The sequence below is a fragment of the Pelophylax lessonae genome, assembly GCF_965119305.1.
Source record: "Pelophylax lessonae genome assembly, chromosome: 4".
Lineage (NCBI taxonomy): Eukaryota > Metazoa > Chordata > Amphibia > Anura > Ranidae > Pelophylax > Pelophylax lessonae.
In genome coordinates, this window is record NC_138771.1 from 264,925,608 (window position 1) to 264,938,286 (window position 12,679).

The 12,679-nt window shown below is 40.8% G+C and overlaps 1 protein-coding gene across 1 annotated transcript; it reads left to right on the plus strand.

Moving 5' to 3' along the window:
* The first annotated feature begins 1,806 nt into the window (after positions 1-1,806).
* On the plus strand, positions 1,807-11,998 carry LYZ (lysozyme). Its single transcript, XM_082256606.1, has 4 exons — positions 1,807-2,011; positions 6,302-6,466; positions 9,157-9,235; positions 11,790-11,998. The coding sequence occupies exons 1-4, from the start codon at positions 1,846-1,848 to the stop codon at positions 11,860-11,862; spliced, it is 483 nt and encodes a 160-aa protein (XP_082112732.1). The 5' UTR covers positions 1,807-1,845; the 3' UTR covers positions 11,863-11,998.
* Positions 11,999-12,679: the final 681 nt, after the last annotated feature.

The following is a 12,679-nucleotide window of genomic DNA, read 5'->3' on the forward strand; positions in this document are numbered from 1 at the left end:
AATGTACATTGGCTGCACAAAAGATGCAACACACCAGGAATGTGTTTGCTATGTTTTAACCACTTCTGAACCGGAAGGATTTTACCCACTTCCTGACCAGGCCCTATTTTGCAATTCGACACTGCGTTACTTTAACGGACAATTGCGCGGTCGTACGACGCTGTACCCAAAACGAAATGTACGTCCTTTTTTTCCACAAATAGAGCTTTCTTTTGGTGGCATTTGATCACCTGTGCGATTTTAATTTTTTGCGCTATAAACAAAAAAAGAGCGACAATTGTGAAAAAAAAATATTTTCACAATCTGCTATATGATATTCTCAAAAAAAAAATTAAAAATCTAAATTTTTTAACATTGTAGGCCAATTTCTGCTACATATTTTTGGTAAAAAACCCCGCAATAAGCGTATTTTGATTGGTTAGCGCAAAAGTTATCGCGTCTAATAACTACGGGAAAGATTTATGAATTTTTATTGTTTTATTTATTTTTTACTAGTAATGGCGGCGATCTGTGATTTTTAGCGGGACTTCGACATTGCGGCGGACAGATTGGACCCCTAACTGACATTTTAAACACTTTTGGGGGTACCAGTGACATTACTACAATAATCAGTGCTAAAAATATGCACTGTAACTGTAATAATGACACTGGCAGGGAAGGGGGTAACAGTATAGGTAATCAAGGGGTTAAATGTGACCCTAGGGGAGTGATTCTAACTGTATGGGGGTTGGACTTGTGAAATGATCACAGAAACATGTGATCCTATATAGAAGGATCACATGGGCTCTGTGATCATTTCAGGGAGAAGGACGGTCGGCTGTGTTTACAACAGCTGACCATCCTTCTCTCTCAGCGGGGAGCGATTGGGAGTGTCAGGCGGCGATCGGAGCCGCGTGACACATGCATTGGTTTCCCCGCTGACGATGGGGGGCGGGGGCGGTAGCACGCCGCCTGCGGCGCACGTGCGACCCTAGCTGACCTTCAGGCGAGCGACGTAGACATACGTGGTTCTGCCTGTAGGAGCCAGACTGCTGCAGTAAATATACTGTAGGCGGTCGGCAACTGGTTAAACAAGAAGCTTTACTTTAAAAAAAAAAACAACAACAACTTGTTATAGCTAGCAAACTTTCCCTTGCAGAACAACTGTTTTACAGCCCATTCAGACTGGCGCGATCCGACTTCGAGGGGGCGACCTGTGAAGTCGCGGTGCACAGCGTGCACCGCGACTTCTGCGCGACTTGCAGGGACTTCACATAATGGAAGTCTATGCAAGTCGCTCCCAGGTCTCCCCAAAGTAGTACAGGACCCTTTTTCTAAGTCGGAGCGACTTGTGTCGCTCCTATTAGAACGGGTCCTGTACTACTCAATGGCGAGCGACCGACCGCGACTTGTCAGGCAACCAAGTCGTCTGACAAGTCGCGCTAGTCTGAATGGATTCTTAGAGTCTGAAAACAGAGCCTGAACAATTCTTTGGAGTTAAGAAAAATACAAAAGAGTAGAATGTAAGCTCTAATGAGCAGGGCCCTCTGATTTCTCCTGTATTGAATTGTATTGTAACTGTACTGTCTGCCCTAACATTGTAAAGCACTGTGCAAACTGTTGGCACTCTATAAATTCTGTATTGGAACAATAATAATAATAACAAGGAAGTCTTCTCATGTTTCAAGGAAATAGCCTTAGCATGGTGTATTCTGAGAATGCCCTGTAACAGGAATGAGGAAGTTGTACTAGATTATGTGGGAGGTTTACTAATGGTTGTCATATATATATATATATATATATATATATATATATATATATATATATATATATATATATATAGTAAATTGCTTTTAGTTCCCCATTATGTTTCTTGCAATATCATCAGCCATGAGGTCTCTGATCCAAATCATTGGAGTCCTTTTCCTGACAATCGTATTAGTCAATGGGAAACAGTACGAGAGATGTGAACTTGCAAAAGCCATGAAATTTCTGGGTCTGGATGGATTTCGCGGATACAGCTTGCCAAACTGTAAGTAGTTTTGTGCTTGTACATGGTCTAAGGATTCTGATTAAGTCAGTGTTAAAATACTTAAATAACTTAAAGTGGTATTAAAGCCAAAAATGTATTATATCTCAGCTTAGCAATCACTAGATGTGGTGGCTGCATCAGTTTTCTTTTCTTTGCCTTATTTCCCACTGTTTTCACCTGCTGACCTGTATTAGTGAGAAACAACTCAGGAGGAATGTGCACACGAGGCACAGCAGACAGTAGCATCGACAGTCTGTGGGGTGGGGTATCCAAACTCCAGCTCACACTTTAAAATCAGTAACAACAGGTTTTTTTGTTCCTTTTGGGATAAATGTTCTGCATGAATAAATAAAAGCAAATCATTTTAATCACCCTTGCCAGTGTGAGGCGGTTTGTCTCTTTGGTTAAAGAGCTTGAGCTTGTGGAAAATTTGATTTACTGGCCAGATTACCAGAAGAAAGTAGAAGAAAGCAAGCCTACAAAAAAGAAGCTAAGGCTACTTTCTCACTGCACTGTTGCAAAACGAGGTAAAAACGCACATCTTTTTGTCACGTTTACATTGCGTTTTGCACCTGTGAAAAAAGACATGTAACTCAAAAGCCCATCAAAAGCGCAACTGCAGGTGCGTTTTTGATGCGGTTTCTATTCATTTCAATGGGGAGGTGCGTCTTTCATGCATTTGTTTCCGCACCAGACATGCACCAGAAATGTGGGAAGCAGAATTTTTTTAAGCACAGCAGACCCGTAACTGATCAGTGTGAAGAGTTCCATAGGACTTCATGGTCATTTTGTATTTTAACACAAAAGCGAAAGAAAAACGGATCAGTGTGAAAGCAGCCTAATACAGCCATCTAAGAATTGGTAAGCTGCAATATAATAAATGTTTGCTTTTGGGTTTAATACTGCTTTAAAATTATGCATATTGTTACAAGACTTATTAATACATACAATAATACAAAAAGACAGAGAAACCTAATTCTGATCCCTGTCATATGTTTCTGGAAAGTGTATAAAGGGTTCTGTTGTTAAGACAACACAATCAGGCTAAACAGGTGTTACTTAAAGAGTTTGTAAACCATAAAAAAAAAAAAAAAAAAGATCCTGTACCTTTAAAGCATGTTAAACAGCACAGTGCTTGTGCTGTGTAATTTGTCCCTTTCTATGCTGTAAAATACCTGGTTGATCCTGCCTGTTCCTGTGTCCCCTGTGTGAATTGACCACGGTAATCATGGCTGCTGATCCATTATCATGCATGATGATGGTCAGTTTTCATGCCTTTGTCATCCCGCTGTGTTAGAGTCTCTCCTCTCTCCCCCTCCAATCCCTGCCTGTCAGTTTCTAGTGTGTTTCTATTGTGTGAGTGACCTCCAAACCCTCCCCTCCTGCCGCTATTTTGTGTGGCAGTAAAGTCAGTGAGTACCATTGCTGCCAGCCCCTCTGTTATAAGGTACACAGTGTCAATGTTTTTTCTAAATTATGTTGCTAACTACCTTTTTTCAGTGTGCCGCTGTGCAGTCGTGTGACCTATTGCTGCTCTTCTCCCCCGATCTGAGGACTACAGAGGGAGGGGCTGAGCGGAGAGCACAGCGGTCACATGACCTCCCGACTGATGTCAGAGGGGAATCTCAGCCCCTCCCACCATAGTCCTTAGATCGTAAAGGAGAGTGGTGGGAGATCACGTGACTGCACAGCGGCGCTCTGCAATAAGATATTTAGTAAAATTTAAAAAAAAACATTGATATTGTATATACCTTGTTATAACAGAGGGGCTGGCAGTAATGATACTCACTGACTTTACAACCACTTTAACCACCTCAATGCTTGGCACTATCATCGCCTTCCTGCCCAGATCAATTTTCAGCCTTAAGTGTTGTTTCAATTTGAATGACAATTGACGCGGTCATGCAACACTGTACCCAAATGAAATTTGTATCATTTTCTACCCACATATAGAGCTTTCTTTTGTTGGTACTTATTCACCGCTGGGTTTTCTATTTTTTTGCTAATAATTAGGTTTTACCTAGTTTCTGTCAGAAAATGTTGTAAATAAGTAATTTTTCTACTTCACTGATGTGCACTGATGAGACTGCACTGAAGGGCACTGATAGGCTGCAATGATGGGCCCTGATGAGGCGGCACTGTAGGGCAATGATAGGGTGGCACTGATGACGAGGCACTAATATGCAGCACTGATGGGCACTGATAGGTGGCACTGATGGGCTGCATTGATTGGTGGCACCAATAGGCACTAATGGGTGGCACTGAAAGGCAGTACTGTTTGGCCACACTGATGGGCACAGAGTGGTGTCATTGATGAGCACAGATTGGCATAATTGATGGGCACTTTTGGGTCTGCATTGTGATCAGGGCACTGATGATGAGTGCCCTGATTGCCTATACACATCTCCCCTCACACTCTGTCTCTGTCACACATCACCACTATTATATGCACTTTTGTGCAGCCAAGATTTTTGGGTGCTTAAACCCAACCACAGTGTATCACCCAGCTAGTACAATAATCTAAGAATACGGAGTAAGCACACCATCTAACAAGACTACTTTTGCAATAAAGTATAATTCCACATTTTCTAAGCACAGTTATTCAGTAAATACAAATATCCAAGTATGTCATATCCCAGCACAGTCTAAAGAGCATGGAGGAGATTCCAACAGACAGACAGTTACTCTAGGAGAGCTGGACAGTGCCTTAGAAGGTCCCTAACCCATTAGCAGGACCGGTTTCTGCTCTTTTGCGCAAGGAGGAACAGGATGAGCTCTGTCAGAGCCCTACAAAATGACCCCCAGCAGGCCACTGGTGTGAATGTCTCTGACCAAACAATCAGAAACAAACTTCATGAGAGTAGCCTGAGGGCCCAACATCCTCTAGTGGGCCCTGTGCTCACTGCCTAGAATTGTGGAGTTCGATTGGCATTTGCTATTGAACACCAGAATTGGCAGGTCTGCTACTGGCGCCCTGTGCTTTTCAAAGATGAAAAGCACAGGGCACAGGTTCACCCTGAGCACATGTGACAGATGTGAAAGGGTCTCGAGAAGCCGCAGAAAACATTATGCTGCCTGTACCATCAGTCAGCATGACCGGTTAGGTGGTGGGTCAGTGATGGTCTGGGAAGGCATATCCATGGAGGGACTACAGGCTAGACAATGGCACCCTGACTGCCATTGGGTATTAGGATGAAATCCTTGGATCCATTGCCGGACCTCACGCTGGTGCTGTGGGTCCTGGGATCCTCCTGAGGCACGACAATGTCCAGCCTTAATGTGTGGAGAGTATGCAGCCAGTTCCCAGAGGATGAAGGATTAGATACCATTGAATAGCCTCCACCTAAATCCAATAGAACACTTCTGGGGCATTATGTTTTGGTCCATCCCACGCCGCCAGGTTGCATCTCAGTCCGTTGCGGAACTCAGTGATGCCCTGGTCCAGATTTGGGAGGCAATACCCCAGGACACCATCCATCATCTCATTAGGAGCATGCCGCTGACCATGTCAAGCACATGGGGGCCATAAAAAATAGTACCATTTTGAGTTGCTGCAATAAAATTGTAGCAAAATGGACTAGCCTGCTGCATTATGATTTCAGTTTGATATTTTTTTTTTGGGGGGGGGGGGGACCTTTGAATTCATTCCTTTGTAGCTTTATAATTTTAATTTCCATCAAACAATGTGGCATCCTTTCATTCTTAACACATTACCCAGTCCGTATCAGTATAGATATCCAGCATGATATTTTTCCGTCATTGAGATCTGATGTGTTTTCAAAGTGTTCCTTTAATTTTTTTGAGCAGTATATGTTGGTAGACTTCTTTTAAACATTGTCCTGAGTAATTCTAAGATAAGGCAGGCTATACATTATCCAATTTTCTGTTCTTCAACCATGGGTTGAAGAACAGAAAATTGCTTGATTCCTTCGTCAGCACAGTAAGTGTGGATCGGGGGAATTCCACTTGCTGCGCTATTGTATTTTGACAGCGGGTGGTTTCCCAGTTGTCAAAATGCAATGATCACTGCTGATGATTGAATGAAAAATCCAGATAAACTGGTTGTACTGAAGACGGTCAATAGGTTGACTTCAGTACAACCAGCCTGCCCGTACATGGATTGAAATTCAGCTGATTCGTGCTGAAATGGAAGAATTTCGATCCGGCTATGGCCAGTTTGTAAGTTGAGACTGATTAGAATAATTATATACTGCAGTATATGTCAACACTAAATGAGCAACATAGTTATTATAGAGCAAACTTTTTAATGTTGAAAACATGATCTTTCAGGGGTTTGCACAGCTTTCTATGAGAGTTCCTATAACACAAACAGTGTAAACTTCAACCCTGGAGACAACAGCACTGATTACGGTATTCTTCAAATAAACAGCCGGTGGTGGTGTAATGATTACAAAACTCCGAGAGCCCACAATGCTTGCAACATTGATTGCTCAGGTAAGTTATTTGCTTTGTGATATGTTTCTCATGACGTAAGAACATAAATATATGTACCTCTGAATATTTGTTATAGCAAAACACATTGTCAGTAGTAGATAAGAAACCGAAAAAAAAAAAAAAAAAGATTTGATAACTTTAAATAAACCAGATAAGAAAAAAAAAATGACTTCTTTAAAATGTAATCACCTACCTTTTGTCTACAAAAAAGGGAAGCACTTTTTTTTACCAATCAGTTTATCCACCACAATCAAAGCATTTGCATTTTGTCAGCTAAAAAGAGGCTACAAACTTTAGCAATTATGCTAGAAAACTTGCCAGACGCTATGGGGTCTTCGTATAAAAAATGTCCTTCTCCAGCAGCTGTACTGGGATTTCCATGAGCAAAAAGCGATCTATGAATGGAAGAGGCAAACCTTTCATTCAGTAGTTCATCCTGCATTCATAGAGTGGTTTCTATTCATGGAAGCTATATAATACAGATTCTAACAGTGGAGGAGGGGGTGGAAAGAGCAGGCATAGTTAGTAGAGTGCCCATAACAGATCCTGGGCTGGTAATAACCGCTACAGCACCGGAAGATTACAGTTGCTGGGGTATAGGAAGGGGGCAGAGGACTTGGGATTTCCACTATTACAGCTGGCACCAGCATAAGGGACACTTTGGATTAAATATAAGTAATGTCCCATGTGCTGATTTTTTTTTTTAATGCCTTTTTCCTAAATCTAGGCTTTAAAACAAGCTCATGGCTGCTACTGCAGCCATAAGCTTGGCATTGATTTTGTTTACCTGGTGATTAGCTTTGATGTAAAAGTGATCCACATGGCTTAAGAGCTGTCCAATCACTTTTACAGTACCAGGATATGTGCTGACTCCCACCTTGCTAGCCCACTTGTGATAGCAATAAAGTTAAATGAAAAAAAAAGTGATAGAAAAATAAATTATAATACAAATAATTAATGACATGTAAATGCCCCCATGCCACACCCGTATGCAAACGCATATGTAGGCTAGGCAAGTGTATATAAACATAAATTGCATCACAAATAGGAGGTATCAACGCAAATGTAGGAACTGGAAGCAGTAATTCTAGGGCCAGAATTAATGATTAACTCTAAATTGATAACCTGTAAAGGCTTTCAAATTGTTTGTTATACAATTTGTGAAACAAATTCTAGCACTGAATATTGAAATGCTTCTAGTGTAGCTTTGAATAGCTACTGTGTAAATAGGACATAACATTTAAATCAAGATCCTCCTTATTATCATATATACAGTATATACCTGTGTGTGTGTGTGTGTGTATAAATACATATATATATATATATATATATATATATATAGAGGGCCGCTGATAGGGGGGGACCACCAGCCCTCTTGTAGGGGGCCCGAGCACACAGGGGGGCCCACACAGAGAGGGGGATTGGTGATGGACAACAAATACAGAAATCTTCCTCCAGCACCTGAACCTGATCTGTCCCTCTCCCTGCTATCAGCTTTTATCTGTTGAGAAAGAGACAGTTGTCCCTCACTAATCCCCCTCCCTTGTGTGCCCCCCCCTCCCAGCACTTATCTCTGCTCAGGAGTTTATTTGTAAATTGTAACTTTGTTTCTCTCTCTCTGTCTCTCTGATAACTGAGCTCCAACTGCCCAGCCTGTATATTTTTCTCATCTCATCTTCTTTTTTATTTAACATAGTTTTTTTTTAGATTTAGCAGGAATTATGCGAGTTATGTTATATTTGTGTCTGATAATAGTGATTTTGTTGTAATTTTAGCTAAATATATCTTTAATATTTTCTTGGGGGGGCCCTGCCAGGTAGTCTGTACGGGGCCCCGCGATTTCTAACAGCAGCCCTGTATATATATATATATATATATATATATATATATATATATATATATATATATATATATACAGACCTGCATGGCTAATTGGCAACACACGAGCACTAGTGCAGAGGCTGCTGAAATTTAAAGGTGGTCATGGTCAGACTGAGGCAGTGACAGTTGGGGTCCATCTGCATCCAGAGGTTTGAATACATACATACCTAAGGGGACCTCCAGCTGGTTTTCTGAAAATTAAAAGTCAGCAGCTACAGAAACCTGTAGATGATGACTTTCAATAAATAGAAACTTACCTGTACCAGGATCCAGCGTTGTGCTCACCCAAGGGGGTGTCTTGGACTGTCTTCGGTCCTCGGTGCCGACAGCTTAACTGTGGGTACCCAGCTGTGACAACTTGCACCTTCACAGTCGGGTGCCTACTGTGCAAATGCAAGCCGCCACTGTACATTGTGAATAGTCCTCCAGTCTTCTAGGATCTGTGACATGTCACAAAAGACTGTGGGGAGGGAAGGGAGAAGAAGAACCTCTGCTCAGATAGCCTAGGTGATCTGAGTTGAAGTGGAAGCGGGTACCTGTCAAAACCAGGTACCCCCCCCCCAAAAAAAAAAAAAAGAGAAAGAGGAAAAGGGGAGGGAGGCCTTAAAGCGGAACTTCCCCTTTTGGGTGAAGTTTTGCCTAAATGAGGAGCCAGGGGTCACATGGAGGATTTTAATTACATTTTGTTTTAATATAGCAGATACATATATTGAAAATTATTTACAAAAAAATATCAAAATGTAAACTTTTTCACACTTGTTAAGTATGTGTTTAATATTTGTTGATAAGACAGCAATTTTTTTTAACAGCCCTCCTATCCAATGACATCTCACTATCTGTGCAATGCGCAAAACGTGTTGTGAAGGATCCCAATGGTATGAATGCATGGTATGTATTAGACACTTAACTTTAGTTCAAAAATGATAATTAAATCAGTTTGGATATTTGGGGGTTGATTGGAATTTTTTTACACCTCTGTGATTTGTTGAAGTGTGATAGATAATAAAACAAAAAAAAAAAGGCTTGCTGCATTTTTGAAGCAGTTTTCAGCAAATCATACATCACATGGTAATGTATATATGTAGCCTGCACTGCATAAAAACACAGATGAGTGAATGAAGCTGTAGGGAGGGAACATGCAGGGGTTAATTTAAAAAAAAAATGCATAGCTATTTGTCCTGCAAGACAATTAACCATCATTTGCTCATTAGTTTTAAAGATCTTTCACATAATGGACCAAAAAAAAAAAACAAATGCACTCAAGGTATTTTCTTTTCTGGTCACATGTTCATAAGCATTTATTTTTTAATTAGAATATTTTTGGTTGAATGTTGTTAGGCTATTGTTGTAGGTTATTTTTTCTCTGGTCAAATGTTGTTAGGCTATTGTGTTAGGCAATTTTTGATCGAACGTTATTAGGCTATTGTTTTGGGCTTTTTTCTCAACTAATCATTTGTTCTTAGGCAATTTTTTCTTAGGATTAAAGGTTCTTAAGGTATTAGGGGATGTTTCTTCATGCAAAAGACAGAAAATAAAATTTTGCACATAATACTTTTGCAAGGGTATTATTTGTGACTCTTTCACGTATGAAAATAATTTACATTGCAAATGTTTTTATAAATAGACTCCACAGTACATTTCAGCTGTTCTTATGTGACCTCAACATAGCTACTGTATGTGTTTGACTTAAGCTGACCATAGATGGATCGAATTCTGGTCAGTTCAGCAGGGACCGGCTGAGATTCGATCCATGCAATGGAAGACTGGTTGTACTGAAGTCGATCCATCAATTGACATCAGTACCACCATTTGTCAATTTTTTTTCTAGCAGTAATCATTGTGTTCTCCCAACCTGCAAGGTTCCCCATGCATGCACCCATGGTTGCAGGAAAGAAAATCAAATCATCTATGGCCTGCCTTAGTGCTTTTTCAGGTCTTTATTAATACAACACTAGGATATGATACTTTTTAGGAAGATATTGGAATGCATGTGTAAGTTTTAATAGACCAGCAAGAGGAAAAGATGGCCATAAATGGATCGAATTTTATATGAAAATTCTTAGAAAAAGTTTTATGAAAATTTGTATAAAAATTCTCAGAACGTTTTATTATCATTCGAAAGATTTTGTTTGCTTTTAACCACTTGCTTACTAGGCACTTATACCCCCTTCCTGCCCAGGCCAATTTTCAGCTTTCAGCTCTCTTACACTTTGAATGACAATTGTGTGGTCATCAAACACTGTACCCATATGATTTTTTTATAATTTGTTTTCACATATAGAGTTTTCTTTTGACAGTATTTAATCACCACTGGGTTTTTTATTTTTTGCTAAACAAAGACCAAAAATTGTGAAAAACAAAACATTTTTCATATTTTATTATAAAATTTTGCAAACAGGTATTTTTTCTCCTTCACTGATGGGCACTAATAGGCTGCACTGATGGGCACTGATGAGGCTGCACTGATAGGTGGTACTGATGGGCATTGACAGACAGCACGGAGAGGAGGCACTGATAGGCAGCACTGATGAGCACTGATAGGTGGCACTGATGGGCACTGATAGGTGGAACTAATAGGCACTGATATGTGGCACTGATAGGCAGCACTGATAAGTGATACTACTGATGAGGCACTGATGGGCACTGATTGGCAGCACTGATAGGTGGCACTGGTGGGCAGTGATTGGTGGCACTGATTAGCAGCACTGTAGGGCACTGATTAGCAGCACTGAGGGGGCCAATGTCCCTCTAACAGAAGTTGGTTACCGGCTTTTTTCTTTTCTTCACGTTGACAGCATGAGGGAAAAAAAAAGCCGATTACCGGCTTCTGTTTGCTTCTGCGATCAGCTGTGATTGGCTGACAGCTGATCACGTGGTAAAGGGCCCGCTGTGATTGGCCCTTTACCCCAATCTGTGATCAGCCGAGCCCAAAGGACCTTAGCGACCACAGAGCATGCGAGCAGCGTGAGAACGGGACGACATCCATGTATACCCTTCTGGCAAAGGAAACCCGTGCTGTAGCTGTCTTTCAAGTATAGCGTGAGCTCCAAGTGGTTAACATTTGATTTTGGAATTAAGGGATTTTACCGAATGAAAGCCACATACAATTCATTAGTTCAAAACAAAATGTTCCATCCTGCACCTTCGAATTTGCTCGTCACTGTGTTCGAAAATGAACATTGATTTGACCCACTTATGATTAGAAAAACAAATGAAAATTCTTTTCCTAAGAATTTCCATTTGAAATTTTACCAATCTATAGCCAGGCTCTGCTAATGGTTTGCAGTGTATATAATGGACTTGTGGAGTCACCTTTTTCCCTCTCCTTTATTACAAGCTCTATTGCCAAGCTTTATTATAATTATATGTGTCTTTTCTGCAAGAATGAATGTTTATTTGAAATCTATACTGCAATAATTTACAATCTTTATTCATCCTGCAGGGTTGGATGGAGAAACCATTGCAAAGGAAGAGATTTGTCTCCGTGGATTCAAGGCTGCGGGCTTGACTTTTAAAACACACTGTAACTGAATCCTTGCCAACTGTACATTTTTTTGTTGCTTAAATAGCTCTATATTGTAATCCCCATCCTATCTTGTATTCATAACAGTCACCAGCTTGCTGCAGTAAAGTACAGTTGTTGAAAGACTACTTTTAGTGAATTTGTCCTTCTAATCCACCCCTCCATTTACAGTTCAAATTTCAGCCATTTCTCTCACTACTTGGCCCGGCTGGCACCACCTGGCTCTATAATGATTATAAGCTTTAATCTAAAGATCAAAAGAGGCGTGGGAAAGTTGTAAGCCAAACAGTAACTGCAACCAATAGCCAGTAGGGGAAATTCATTCATCCACACTATTTTGCGTGGATGGCAGAATCTATTTATTTCTTTTGCTCCGCTCGCATGCCGAAAAAATGAAATATTGGCATGTGTCACCAGCTTAAGCCACATAACTAAATACTTCAGCTTTCAGCCTTGCTTCATAGACCTTCACTGTGTCCTACATGGTGCAAAGCCTTTACAGGCAGCTTCCAGCTATTCAGAGCATATGTGATATAATACGAATGAATAGGGCAAGTGGCACGCATGTGTTGTAGGAGCTGGATGCAGCCAGGGCATTTATTATACAGATTGCACAGTGCTGGGCCGAGTTGCATACTAAAGATCCCCGGAATGGGGCTAAACGTAGGTGTTTAGGTAGGTGATTTCAACTAGGACAAAGTGGGGGGGGGGAGGGGGGCATTTAAGGGCAACTTCACTAAAAGTCAGGTTGTCCTTAAACTTATTACATCAGTGAAGCCTGCTATTGAAAGAATAGAGTGTTCTTAGCT

Bases quoted from the DNA above. Each gene is read 5' to 3' on its own strand.
- LYZ (XM_082256606.1), top strand. From the start codon at position 1,846: ATGTTTCTTGCAATATCATCAGCCATGAGGTCTCTGATCCAAATCATT. The intron at 2,012-6,301 runs GTAAGTAGTTTT...ATGATCTTTCAG, and splicing joins CGGATACAGCTTGCCAAACT to GGGTTTGCACAGCTTTCTAT. The intron at 6,467-9,156 runs GTAAGTTATTTG...TTTTTTTAACAG, and splicing joins TTGCAACATTGATTGCTCAG to CCCTCCTATCCAATGACATC.